General features: G+C 34.0%; 2 protein-coding genes across 2 annotated transcripts; one reads left to right on the top strand and one right to left on the bottom strand.

Moving 5' to 3' along the window:
- Positions 1-26: 26 nt before the first annotated feature.
- LOC114166773 (serine/threonine receptor-like kinase NFP) lies at positions 27-3,419 on the top strand. The gene has a single exon (XM_028051594.2). It carries the CDS (start codon positions 1,348-1,350, stop codon positions 3,139-3,141), a length of 1,794 nt encoding a protein of 597 aa, XP_027907395.1. The 5' UTR covers positions 27-1,347; the 3' UTR covers positions 3,142-3,419.
- Positions 3,420-6,090: 2,671 nt separating this feature from the next.
- Positions 6,091-8,299, bottom strand: LOC114167257 (lysM domain receptor-like kinase 4). The gene has a single exon (XM_028052286.2). It carries the CDS (start codon positions 8,213-8,215, stop codon positions 6,323-6,325), a length of 1,893 nt encoding a protein of 630 aa, XP_027908087.2. The 5' UTR covers positions 8,216-8,299; the 3' UTR covers positions 6,091-6,322.
- Between the last annotated feature and the right edge of the window lie 7,082 nt (positions 8,300-15,381).

Here is a 15,381-nt window from a genome sequence, read left to right as displayed (position 1 = left end):
GGAAAATTACTTAAAAAGCATTTGAAACTATGTAAGTAATGCCTTAGATGTTGAAAAAATAACATTCAAATGGGTTATTGGACTTTACTCTAATACATCAATTTAAAGAGTGAACTAAGTATTCAAAATTAGTTAAACTATTTGTTACTTTAAAGACTGTTTAGAAGGGAAGGTAACAATTTGAGGACGAAATGGGTGATTTATTTTCAAGAGTAAATGGATGATTTTTTTGATGAGCTTGTGTTGCCAAGATAAACTATATTACATCAGACTTGGCTATGCTCCATTGTGGAGAACATATAAAATGATATACAGGTTCATTACTGCAACTATAATCCCATTATTTTATATTGTTTATCTCCGATTTTATCTCTAGAATTAAATGTGTGATATGATTTTGAATCAGTGTTCGGTTAGAGGATGCTTACTCCAAAACAAAGAGTGTAAACTGCAGCTAATGACATTTTTTCCTTTTGTTTAGTCATGATTATATATTTTTTTTTATTTCATATGAATAAAAAGTGGTATTTCATTATAATAATGAAATTATTTTTTAAATTTTAAAAAGATGAAACATAAATAAAAATTATAAAAATATAGATCTTATAAGAGATTATTATTTGAGCAAAATTTGGTAGGTAGTAATGTGGTAAAATATTATAAAATGGTCTCCATTGGAGATCCTTTGAGCTCTTTTGGAGTCATCTTAAATTTTGCATTATTACACTACCCAAAATCAGTTTTGTTCCTTTGGTGTGAAATTGTTGCTTTCTATCCTTTTACCTTAAACGATAACATAATTTGATAAGCATTTTAGTTAGTCCAAAGTCTATTTTCAGTTAAGTTTTACAATGTCAAGACAATGAATTTATGGATTTTCGTATGGTGTTTAACTTTCTCATTTTTACTCAATATAAAATTTATATTTATATTTGGATTCTCTAATGGTCTTGTAAGTCAAAGTAAACCTATCCCCATCCCAAGATATCAGCAAGTTTAGTTGGTATATTGGTGTCGGGTTGCTGGCTAACATCGTGCATAGATAGAACTGGTAGGAACATTAACTGGCCGTCCAAAGCTTTGATTTGACATTACAGTACCCTATTGCCAATTTTTTATATATCATGCGCATGAACTGCATACAATTTGTCTAATTTAAATATTGACGTGTCCACTGTGTCTGGGATTCGGAGAGCCAAAAGGAAATATAGTTAAAGCTAATGAAACAAACAGGACCATATTTTTATATTAAGCCAAAGGAAATTTTATTGACAAAGAACTCTACATATCAATAACCACTGATAGTAGACTGCCTCATAACTTGCATTTGATCACAATTTCACATCAATGGCTGCCTCGTTTGTTTCTCTTTCTCTCCGTGCTCAGATTCTTTATGTTGTACTCATGTTTTTCAGTTTTATTGCAGCTCAATCACAACAAACCAATGGAACAAACTTTTCATGCCCTTCCGATTCACCTCCTTCTTGTGAAACCTATGTGACATACATAGCCCAGTCTCCAAATTTTTTGAGTGTGACAAGCGTATCTAATATATTTGACACGAGTCCTTTGTCAATTGCAAGAGCCAGCAACTTAAAGAATGAGGAAGACAAGTTGATTCCAGGCCAAGCCTTACTGGTACCAGTAACCTGTGGTTGCACGAGAAACCGCTCTTTCGCCAATATCTCCTATGAGATCAACCCAGGTGATAGCTTCTACTTTGTTTCAACCACTTCATACCAGAATCTCACAAATTGGCATGTAGTGATGGATTTAAACCCCGGTCTAAGTCCATTTACTTTGCCAATAGGCATTAAAGTTGTAATGCCTTTATTCTGCAAGTGTCCTTCAAAGAACCAGCTTGACAGAGGGATAAAGTACCTGATCACTCACGTGTGGCAGCCCAGTGACAATGTTTCCCTTGTAAGCAACAAGTTTGGTGCATCACCAGAGGACATATTAAGTGAAAACAACTATGGCCAAAACTTCACTGCCGCAAACAACCTTCCAGTTTTGATCCCAGTTACACGCTTGCCAGATCTTATTCAATCTCCTTCAGATGGAAGAAAACACAGAATTGGTCTTCCAGTTATAATTGGTATCAGCCTGGGATGCACACTACTGGTTGTGGTTTCAGCAATATTACTGGTGTATGTATGTTCTCTGAAAATGAAGAGTTTGAATAGGAGTGCCTCATCAGCTGAAACTGCAGATAAACTACTTTCTGGAGTTTCAGGCTACGTAAGTAAGCCTACCATGTATGAAACTGGTGCAATCTTGGAGGCTACCATGAACCTCAGTGAGCAGTGCAAGATTGGGGAATCAGTGTACAAGGCTAACATAGAGGGTAAGGTTTTAGCAATAAAAAGATTCAAGGAAGATGTCACGGAGGAGCTGAAAATTCTGCAGAAGGTGAATCATGGAAATCTGGTGAAACTAATGGGTGTCTCATCAGACAATGAGGGAAATTGTTTTGTGGTTTATGAATATGAAGAAAATGGATCTCTTGATGACTGGCTTTTCGCCAAGTCTTGTTCAGAGACTTCAAACTCAAGGACCTCGCTTACATGGTGCCAGAGGATAAGCATAGCAGTGGATGTTGCAATGGGTCTGCAGTACATGCATGAACATGCTTATCCAAGAATAGTCCACAGGGACATCACAAGCAGTAATATCCTTCTTGACTCTAACTTCAAGGCCAAGATAGCAAATTTTTCCATGGCCAGAACTTTTACCAACCCCATGATTTCAAAAATAGATGTATTTGCTTTTGGGGTGGTTCTGATAGAATTGCTTACTGGCAAGAAAGCCATGACAACCAAAGAAAATGGTGAGGTGATTATGCTGTGGAAGGACATTTGGAAGATCTTTGATGAAGAAGAGAATAAAGAGGAAAGGCTCAGAAAATGGATGGATCCTAAGTTAGATAATTATTATCCTATTGATTATGCTCTCAGCTTGGCCTCCTTGGCAGTGAATTGTACTGCAGACAAGTCTTTGTCCAGACCAACCATAGCAGAAATTGTACTCAGTCTCTCCCTTCTAACTCAACCATCTCCCTCGACACTGGAGAGATCCTTGACTTCTTCTGGATTAGATGTAGAAGCTACTCAAATTGTCACTTCCATCGCAGCTCGTTGATTGAGTAAAGCCAATCCAGTTTCTCAAATCCAAGATGGTATTTTTTTTACATAATGATTTCACCTTAGTCAATACTGATGAACTTGGTTTACGGGGAGTGTTCAACATTTAGTTTTTCCGTCCCTATTCTTCTTTAAAGTTTGAGGTAGAGTTGGCAAAACGAATAGCAAGTGCGGCTCACCTCAGACTAAATTTGCTAATTTCTCTGTACTTTGTACTTTTTATGACAATTGAAATTGAATCAAACAATGGAGTTGTTTATTGCATGTACAAACAAATTCAAGAGAGAAAGACAATTAAGTTTAAAGTATATGTTTCTGTCATTTCACTAAGCTCATATTTCATACCTCAATCACAATATTGCAGAGACAGAATTCAGGATTTTATTCATCCATTCTTTTTGTTGTTTGGTCACGAGGTTGGACACAAGACCCAACTGTGAATGTTGAAACTTGGGGAGGATTAGCATTAGCAAGAAGACCTTAAAAGGCTTTTACATGCAATAAAGTTACCGATAAATTAAAATGGTAGTTGCCTTTTTGGCCAATCTTAAAACAGTTAGCTAGACAATTGAGAATCTTTAGAAAGACTGTATTTATCTTAAGCATGTCATAGTTGATTTGTGTAGTGAAAATGTACTTCTTAGGGACAGATGCATTTTTAACTTAAGATGATGCATGAAGTGACTAAGCAAATTTGTGCAATACAATAATATGGCCCTAGGTTTACAATATTTTATAAAACAGCGCCAAAGAAAGCAGACTAGCTCTACCCTTAGAAGATGCTGCTGCAAGTCAACCAGTTATTCATGTAACAGGAAGGCCATATTAAATAAATAAATAAATATTTTTTATAAAATAAAAAATAAAAGTTTTCTTGTTGCTCCAATAATAGACGGAGCTACCAAACTCTAGTTGAAAAAAAAAAAAAAAGTACCAACGATAGGAATCAGTGAGAGTTGTGGGTCATGTCTCTATGGAGAATCTTGGGTAGACATTACTGCTCATACTTACTTGGCTGTGACAATATTTTATATAAACAAAGATAGATTGGGAGACTTAATTTGTAATGTACTCTCTATATTTAGATTTTTAATTCATTTTGGTTTGTATAATTGTTTTTAATTCAATTGAGTTCTAATATTTATTAAATAGAGTTGATATGATCTCTTCTATTAAATTGACATTAATATCATTTGAAAAATTATTATATGTGGATCTAATAAAAGTCTTAATTAATAATTTGATTATATATTTAAGTCTATGATTCATTTTTGTTCGGATTTTTTTTTTTTAGTGAACTAAGTTTCTATATTATTCACATAGAAACAACGTGGTTCCTTATGTAAAATAAGCATTAACATTATTAGGAGGTGACACATGTTAATCAAAATTTCTCCTTCTCCAACCCCTTCTTTTCCGACCACACAATCCCACCGATATCATCTCATTTAGATATAAGATTGCATCCTTCAAATCCAAGATAACATATTCAAGATCTTTATTGTTGTCTACTGCATCGTCTGAGATGGACATCCAATTATGACTTTTGAGTTCATTCCCAACATCCGTGGAAGACAAAACTACATGAATCCAGTTGTGACTTTTGAGTTCAACGTCTGTGGAAGACAACACCAACAAAAAATAACCAAATTGTTTAAAAAATATAAGAACTTGAGTAAAAAAAAAAAAATATAAAAACCAAATTACTAATTAAATATTTTATTGGACTAATACATAGTCACTCACCAAGTAACATGAATATTAATTTAACAGAAATGAACACATTAACCTTATTTAATAAATATTATGACTTAATTTTATCAAAAGTATAGAAACCAAAATGAATCAAAAATTTAAATATAAAAATTAAATTAATATATATATATATATATATATATATATATATATATATATATATATATATATATATATATATATGAGAAATCATGAATCTGGTGAAACCCATCCATAGACGACGAACCCTCCATGGTATGATGTTCATTTTTGTAGTCATTTCTGAATTGGAAATAGAGTTTTTCTATTTCATAATTTTGGGGAAATTCAAATTAACCAATCTAAGATGAGTCTTGACTTTTTTGTATTCAACATCTAAAAAGTCGACTTCAATGTTGTCTCTATCACATATCTTATACCACAAGAGTTGTTCTGGTGGACTTCACTTGCACAGGACTCTTGCTGTCTGGTTGATAGCACCACCACTTAAAATATTTGTGGTCTAATATTAATAAATATAAGTAAATAAGATTTTTTTTAATGTTTAATTTATTTTAAAATTAAATATATATTTATTTCATTTTTATGTTTTATGAAAGTTATATAAATTATTCTTCCAAACAAACTTTACATAAAATTTATATTATAGTCTACGATGAAATTTCGTTTGTGACATTATATATTCCGTACGATAAAATATTTATTTCACCTGCTTCAATCACCATCTCCAATATGATCCTTTCTCATTAGAGATAGAATTATTATTTAAAAATTTAATCATGTTTAAAATCATACTCCATTCATCATTTGTCAAATTAAAATCCATAGCACTTCTATCTTGAGATTGTAAAAAATGGTGAACGAGAAGAGAAAGACACTTTAAGTAAACAACCTTAATAACAAGTTTTGCCACTATAGCGCCGTATGATAGAACCATTGCCTTTTCCGGCTTTTTCCACTCCCATATATATAGTATTCCACTATTTAAGATAGCTAATAATTTTGAAGCAAAAAGGCATCTCAAATCATTCTCTACCACAGTTTGTGTGGACCACTTCCCTGGTTTTAGTTTCACTCGTGTCCATGGAAGCAATTCCATGCTATGATGAGGGAGAAGGTTGTTTCTTTAATTTTTTGGTTGTTTTCGACCATGACAAAAACCAAAATATCAGAGAATTTATTGTCTTGTTATGATATCATAAAAGAATAAGTATGCACCACACTGTCATTCACGTTCATATTTCAAAAATTACTGAAACTAGTCCAAATTATACAACTGAGTTATTGAAGATAAAACTAGAGTTCCAAACACACGAAGACTACTATTCTCCAGCATAGTTGACGAAGAAAACAACAGAAGTAAACGGAAATACAGAAAATCGTTGACTGATAGAAGCATCTTGTTTCAACTGCTGTAACATCAAGAGGCGGCTGCCACCGAAACTTTAGCTTCGTGGGACATTCATTGACCTTTCCCAACTCAGTGAAGAATTCAGGGTTCTTGACAGAGATTGCACAATTTCATGCACACTAGGACGACTTGCTGGATCATTCGATATGCAATTATCAATCATCTCAACCACAAACATACCAAGTTCAAACGGAAAATTTTCTCCCAAAGAAGGATCCACAAACTCCTTCAACCTCTCCTGGCCACTTTCCTCACCAAGCATGACGCGCAAAACATTTGACAAGTTTGTCTCGTCTTCTGTTACAATAGCAGCAACCTCTTTTCCTGTCATCATTTCCAGCATCACTACCCCAAAAGCATACACATCAAGCTTTGTAGACACAAGACCATGTTCCAAATACTCGGGAGCCATGTAGCCTCTTGTCCCAACAATGTGCCTAGTGGCAGGAAACTGGTCATCCCCTCCTTCCACACGCCTCACAAGGCTTAAATTTGCGATCTTTCCCCTGAAGTCAGCACCCAGAAGAATGTTACTACTCTTAATATCCTTGTGGATATAAGGAGAACTGAAACTGTGAAGATAATCGAGTCCTGTGGCCACATCCAATGCAATCTGTATTCTCTGCGTCCAACTCAGAAACTTCCCATCCACGTTGTTGAAGTAGATCCATTCACTCAAAGCCCCATTAGCAGCATACTCATAAACAAAGTACCAACGCCCCTCGTGGAAGCTAACCCCGGAAAGGCGTATAACATTCGAATGGTTGATTCTGCTCAGTATCTCCATCTCCTTTGTCACATCACCTTCTATCTTTTTAATTGCAGCCAAATCACCGTTAATCACACCGCGATAAACAGACCCTTTGATCCAGTAGCTAGGACTGAAGTTATCTGTTGCTCGCTTTAGTTCCTCAAAATCATACACCTTGAACGACTGAGCTATGCCAGACATGACCTCTGACAATTTTTCATTTACACTCCTTGGTGCTTTTTCCTTACCTTCCTCAAAACTCTTGGACACTACCATCGACCCATCTTCGTTTCTATTTTTCCGACAGCGTGTGAAGAAAACGACAGCACAGAGAGCTGATGTTAAGGCAAGAGCTCCTACAACAACTCCAACAACAACAAACACCCATTTTTTCTTATGATGAGAAGAGGGGGGTGATGAGGGTGATGGCGTAAGTTGAGTTGGAGAAACGGTTTGAGAACTTGAGGGCTTATCGTGAAGGGGAATTAGAAGTGTAGTAAAGGGATAGATCGTGGATTGTGTCAAAGTGAGGTTATTAGCTTCAAGAGTGGTCGAAGAGCGAACACCAAATTTGTCAGCGATGAGTGAAACAGAATCACCCCAATTCACCAAGTAGCTTAAGAGGTACCTGATGCCTTTCTCGGTTTGGTTTTTTGTGGGACAAGCACATCTGAGAGGCACTAGAAGTTTTCTACCTGGGTATATGTTTGCTGGGTTGTGGTTTTGATTCTGCAAAGCTTGACATGTTGTGAGGCCCTCGAAAGTGTTGTTAGCAATCAAGAAGTAAGTTTCTGAATTCTGGAACACATAGGATGTGTTTGTTTGATAATACTCACCTCCTGCACAGGAACAGTTGACAGGAACAAGCACCAATTTGTTTGTTTGGAAGGTGTCATTGAGGGAAACGGAATTTATTTTGGCAAGTTGGGAGGGGTCAGAACCCAATAAAGTTGATATTGTGGAGACAGAGTTGTAAATGGGTTGAGATCTGAAAGTAAGGAATGCTTCGCAGCTGTTTGCACCATTACAAGTGTAACCACGAATAGAGTTTTTGTTACCACTTCGAGGGCATGCTACTGTGCCTAAACCAATGTAAGGTTGCTGCCCCAGAATCAGAGAGAAATTGTGAATCAAAAGGGTGAAAAGGATTATGGGAGTGAAGGGAAAGAGATGCATTTTTGTTGCAGACGGATTTCTCGGTGAATGCAATAATGAACAGCTTATTTTCCTTTTGTACACACGCAGGCCTAATAATCCTAGAAATTATGTAGGACTTTTATTAAATGGTTTTGGGAGTGCATTTTCAATTTTGTTTTTTGGAATTATTTGATTGATTGATGATGATTTCTGAGAGAAGCTAAATTCTGAGAAATTACCAGTATATTGTTTTTTCTTGTTGAAGTTGACTAGGAAGTTAAAATATTTTCTGACATTGGATTGTTGTTGACTACACAGTGGATAACAGTATTAACAAAACTTGGATTGGATGATACGATTACCTTATTGCCTGTCTTATCACTTCACGGGAATAAAACTAAAAAATCAATTAAAAAGGGAAGAAAAAAGACAACTTCAATTGACTGAGATGCTGAATCAGTTGTCTGAGTTTTTCTTATGTATTCTCTTTGCGACATTGTTGGTTAACCTCTCACTGATAATATTTTATCTTATAATAACATCTTAAGCAATCCATTTTTGTGTACACTACCGCAATTTCCACCGGCTAACGCGGATATGAGCTTTGATTACTCTAAATTAAGTTTTGGAACAATTTAACTAATTATAAATTGTGTTCAAGCAACAATTACGAAGTTCAAACTGAAAAATTGAAGAACGCGTGCGTCGTTCCAAACCTCAAAACTTGGAAGCTGCTTTTATTTGATAGTATGAATATGAATGAGGCAATGGTACATAAGTTTAGTTCAGACTTCAAATCGAATATAGATTGAAAGTTGGTATGAAACTGGTTTGCGTATGTGAAATCTAATTTAAAGTTAAGTCCCAGCAAAATAATTACTCCCACCCTACCATACATCGGAAACAAAGAAACAAAGACAACGTGACCAAGATCATCATTCCTCAGACTCATAATTAAATTAAATAAGATAAATTTCTCTATAATTAAAAAAACGGTAAAATATGTTGAATTTTTCTTAACAAAAATCAACATTTTTTTTAAAAAAAACTACATAATTTATATCTATACTAAATATAAAGAGATTCTTCATTTTTTATACACAATTCTTTTTCAATTTTACTTTTAAATATTTTTTTTTAAATCTAACTGTTTTTTCTGATTTGATTTTTTTTTAAATTTAACCATTTCTGAAATTAAAATAAATTTTTATGATTAAAAACTTACCTACGAAATAAATAAAAATTATTTACAATAAAATCATAAAAATTATTTATACTTGTTATTATTATTATAATAATAATAATTTTAGTATCTTGTTATCATAATAAAAAAATATATAGACACAATGTGTGTGGTGCATGTGTTTTCATTAATTATAAATAATAAATATGTAAATATATTTTAGTTAATAAAATACATCACTATTTTCCAAAAATTATGTCACTATAGTATTGAATTATCTCAAAAGTAGGTCGCTTAATTACTTAAAATTGTAATGTATTAACTCGAATAATTTTTAATCAGGCTTATAATCTGTTGGAGAACAAGCTATTGGAATTAGAATTTTGTTATAAAATAAAGGTAATAAGAGAGACAAAGGAGAGGAAGAATAGAGAATGAGAGAGTAGGGAGCAACTTCTGGTTTTATGTGTGTCTAATTACTGATAGGACGAGTCCTATTTATAGGTACAATATGGTAACCCAGAAAGGATATAAAATCAAATAGTAAATACAAAATATTACATCATAAAGAGTAATGAATAATATGATTATCAATCATATGAGTAATTGTATAAATCAATGGACGACCATTAATTCATAACACTCCCCCTTGGGTGTCCATTGATAAAAGAATGTGCCTCGTTAAAACCTTACTAGGAAAAACCCTTTGGGATAAAAACCTAGTGAAGGAAAAAGAGTACATCATTCTATATAATATTGTTCTTTGCATCTTCTAATTTCTCCCCCTCATGTAAACTTACATCATTAAGATGGCGGAGTCCAATCCTATGAACCAATTGCTCAAAAGTTCTCCTTGGCAAAGACTTTGTAAATAAATCTGCTAGATTTTCACATGAGCGAATCTTTTGGATCTCTACATCACCATTTCTTTGAAGATCATGAGTGAAAAAGAATTTTGGAAGAATATGTTTTGTTCTGTCTCCTTTAATATATCCTTCTTTCAATTGAGCAATGCATGCACTATTGTCTTCATATATCGTTGTTGGTTTCATTTTTCCCAAGGATAAACCACAAGTTTGTCGCACATGTTGAATTATAGACCTTAACCAAACGCATTCACGACTTGCCTCATGTAATGCTAAAATTTCTGCATGATTTGACGATGTTGCTGTTATTGTTTGTTTCACAGATCGCCATGAAATCGCTGTGCCACCACATGTGAACAAATATCCTGTTTGTGATCGACCATTATGAGGATCTGATAAATAACCTGCATCTGCATAACCCATTAGATCTAATTTTGAATCATTTGGGTAAAACAAGCCCATATTCATAGTGCCTTTAAGGTAACGGAGTATTTGTTTTACTCCATTCCAATGTCTTCTTGTAGGTGAAGAACTATATCTTGCTAACAAATTTACAGCAAATGCTATATCGGGTCGAGTATAATTAGCAAGATACATTAGTGCTCCTATAGCACTAAGATATGGTACTTCAGGACCAAGTAGTTCTTCATCTTTTTCTTGAGGTCTAAAAGGGTCTTTATCAACATCTAATGACCTCACCACCATTGGAGTGCATAGTGAATGTGATTTGTCCATATAGAACTTTTTAAGCACTTTCGTTATATAAGCTTCTTGATGTACAAGAACACCTTTGTTTAAATACTCAATTTGTAATCCCAAACAAAACTTTGTCCTTCCAAGATCCTTCATCTCAAATTCTTTCTTTAAACAATCAATTGCCTTTGTGAGCTCATTAGGAGTTCCAACTATGTTTATGTCATCTACATAAACAGCAATTATGGCAAATTCATTCTCGGATCTTTTCATATAAATACAAGGACAAATAGGGTCATTTTTATACCCTTCCTTTAATAAGTACTCACTTAGACGGTTATACCACATACGTCCTGATTGTTTCAATCCATAAAGGGACTTATTCAATTTTATTGAATAATCCTTTTTAGAATTTGCTTTGTTGGGCACATTAAATCCTTCAGGGAGTTTCATATAAATATCATTTTCCAAAGAGCCATACAAATAGGCTGTAACAACATCCATGAGGTGCAGATTCAAACCTTCTTGTGCAACAAGGCTAATTAAATATCTAAATGTTGTTGCATCCAATACTGGAGAATATGTCTCCTCAAAATCAATACCAGGTCTTTGTGAAAAACCTTGAGCAACTAACCGTGCTTTGTATCTAACAATTTCACCATTCTCATTTCGTTTTTGTACAAAAACCCATCTGTACCCAATAGGTTTTACACCCTCAGGTGTGCGAACTACAGGTCCAAAAACCTTTCGTTTAGCAAGCGAATCTAATTCTGCTTGGATTGCATCTTTCCATTTTGGCCAATCATTTCTTTGCCGACAATCTTCAATTGTCATTGGTTCTTGATCATCATTGTCACTTATGACATCCTTTGCTACATTATATGCAAAAACCTCGTCAATATTGACTTTATTTCGATTCCATATTTTATGATTCATGACATAATTTATTGAGATCTCATCATTTTCAACAATTTCAGGTACCTGAGGTTCTTCTGGAACCGAATCATTGATTATGTCAAAAGAATCTTTTGGGACTTTTACCCCCTCGATTAGGCCATCTTGCCTTTTTTCCCTTTTTCTCACACGAGGATTTTTATCTTTGGAACCCAAAGGCCTACCACGCTTTAGGCGTGTTTGAGATTCATTTGCTATATTAGATTGTCCAACAGGAATATCAATTCTGATTGGAGTATTAGCAGCGGGTATATGCGACTTAGTTACCCTTTTTGTGTCAGTAAAAGCATCTGGTAATTGGTTGGCCAATTTTTGTAAATGAATTATCCGTTGAACTTCTAGTTCACACTCTTTTGTACGAGGATCAAGATGAGATAATGATAATTCATTCCAACCAATATCTTTTTCCAGTTTCTTTCTTTCTCCCCCTAACGTTGGAAAAATTGATTCATCAAAATGACTATCAGCAAATCGAGCTGTAAATAAGTCACCTGTTGATGGTTCAAGATATTTTATTATCGATGGAGAATCATATCCAACATATATTCCCAAACGTCTTTGAGGACCCATCATAGTCCTTTTTGGTGGGGAAATTGGGACATATACAGCACACCCAAAAATTCTTAAATGAGAAATATTTGGTTGTTGACCAAAAACCAACTGTAAAGGAGAGTATTTGTGATAACTTGTTGGTCTGATGCGAATCAATACTGCAGCATGCAGAATTGCATATCCCCAAGTAGTCATTGGAAGATTAGCTTTCATAAGTAAAGGTCGTGCAATCAATTTTAGACGTTTTATCAATGATTCTGCAAGTCCATTTTGAGTATGAACATGTGCTACTGGATGTTCAACTTCAATTCCAATTGACATACAATACTCATTAAAAGCATGAGATGTAAATTCACCAGCATTATCAAGACGAATTTTCTTAATTGGATAATCTGGGAAGTGGGCTCTTAACTTGATCAATTGTGCTAATAACTTAGCAAATGCTTGATTTCGAGTTGATAGTAAACAAATATGTGACCATCTAGTGGACGCATCAATTAATACCATGAAATATCTAAATGATCCACATGGTGGGTGTATTGGACCACAAATATCACCTTGTATTCGTTCTAAAAATGAGATTGACTCATTTCTAATTTTTTCTGGTGATGGTCTTATTATCAATTTTCCCTGCGAACATGCAGTACATGAGAAATCATTGGACTGAAGAAGCTTTTGACTTTTAAGTGGATGTCCACATGAGTTTTCAGCTATTTTTCGCATCATGATATATCCAGGATGACCCAACCGATCATGCCAAACAAGAAATTCATTCTTATTTGTAAGCTTCTGGCTTACAATAACATGCGTCTCAATCGCATTAATATATGTGTAGTACAAGCCATAAGAGAAGGCTGATAATTTCTCCAATACACATTTTTTATTTGACTCAATTTGAGTGATATAAAGATATTCAACATCTCCTTCATTATTTGTCTCAATATGATATCCATTTAGACGAATATCCTTGAAACTTAATAAGTTTCTATTGGACTTAGGAGAATAAAATGCATTTTTAATATGCAATCTTGTACCTCTTGGCAGAAGTACTGTAGCTCTTCCAGAGCCTTCAATTATATTTGTAGTACCAGAAATAGTACTAACATTGACTTCTCGCATTACCAAAGTAGAGAAAAATTTATTACTCTTGAGAATTGTATGAGTTGTTGCACTATCAGCAAGGCACAGATCCTCATCATTGGTGTTAATGCCAATATTCATTCTTCATATAAACATAAATATCAATATTAGAGATTACTTTGTAAGAGGAGAGAAAGAAAAAAAAAATAAAATAAAATAGAGGATTTTATTCATAAAAACATAAAAACTTGTACATATAAAAGCAACATGAATTAAATATAAAACATTGTCTTAAAAATTAATCATAAAATAAAATTATTTTCTAACACTCCCATCACCAATAAGGTGATCAATGCTTCCATCGGGTTTAGAAAAGAAATCACCAATATCAAGATGAGTAGTATCCATATGATCATAATCAGAATCACCATCTTCATAAGCAAAGTGTGTTTCTACATTCTTCTTTTTAAGTGATTCTTGGTAGAGTTCAACAAGATGCTTTGGTGTATAACAGGCACGGGTCCAATGACCTTTACTACCACAACGGTAACATATATTTTCAGCCTTTTTGCCATTATTTTCACCCCTTTCTTTTTCCTTTTTCGCATTCTTGTTCCACTTCTGTTGATGAAGTTTCTCTTTGAAATTTCCTTTATAACCATGTCCACGACCATGATTAATAGCACGACCACGACCACGACCATGGCTACGACCACGGCCAAAATTACGACCACGATTATTATTATGGTCTTGACCTCGTCCATGATTATATGGATCAGATGTTGCTGCATTCACTTCTGGGAATGGAGCAGAACCAGTTGGTCGGGCCTCATGATTTTTCATCAAGAGCTCATTATTTTGTTCAGCCACAAGAAGGCATGAAATCAATTCAGAATATTTGTGAAAACCTTTTTCACGATACTGTTGTTGCAAAAGCAAATTAGTTGCATGAAAAGTTGAGAATGTTTTTTCCAACATATCTTCATCAGTAATTCTTTCTCCACATAGAGTCAATTGAGAAGTAATTCTAAACATTGCAGAATTATATTCACTTACAGTTTTAAAATCTTGCAACCGTAAATGCATCCAATCATAACGAGCTTTTGGCAAAATCACGGTCTTTTGATGGTCATATCTTTCTTTTAAATTTTTCCATAGTACAGAAGGGTCTTTTATAGTAAGGTATTCAATTTTCAACCCTTCATGAAGATGGCGACGAAGGAAAATCATAGCTTTAGCTTTATCTTGTTCAGATGCTTTATTTCCTTCTTTAATAGCATCACCCAGACCCATTGCATCTAGATGAATCTCAGCATCTAAAATCCATGATAAATAATTGTCCCCCGAAATATCAAGGGCCGCAAATTCAAGCTTTGCAAGATTTGACATGTTTTAGAACTAGCACATAAAATATTAATATAATCAAATTTCATGTATGAAATTATTAAAATCAAATAATAATAATAATAATAATAATATGACAGAGAAAAATAAATCAAACAATTATCATTACACAACAAAAAAAATGAGATAAAGTTTGTGAATGAGAAAAAGATTAGAAAGAACCTCGATTAAGGAATATAGAGCGTTGTTCTTAGGGAGAAAGAAGAAAAAAAAATATGCCTTCACGCTCAGTTGGATAACCCTCGTGCTGATAACGTGTTATAAAATAAAGGTAATAAGAGAGACAAAGGAGAGGAAGAATAGAGAATGAGAGAGTAGGGAGCAACTTCTGGTTTTATGTGTGTCTAATTACTGATAGGACGAGTCCTATTTATAGGTACAATATGGTAACCCAGAAAGGATATAAAATCAAATAGTAAATACAAAATATTACATCATAAAGAGTAATGAATAATATGATTATCAATCATATG

This window comes from Vigna unguiculata, chromosome 2 (assembly GCF_037176805.1).
Source record: "Vigna unguiculata cultivar grain cowpea cultivar isolate G323 ecotype 2 chromosome 2, ASM3717680v1, whole genome shotgun sequence".
NCBI classification, from domain to species: domain Eukaryota; kingdom Viridiplantae; phylum Streptophyta; class Magnoliopsida; order Fabales; family Fabaceae; genus Vigna; species Vigna unguiculata.
Note: the sequence above shows the minus strand (reverse complement) of the source record. Positions and strands in the feature narration are given on the sequence as shown.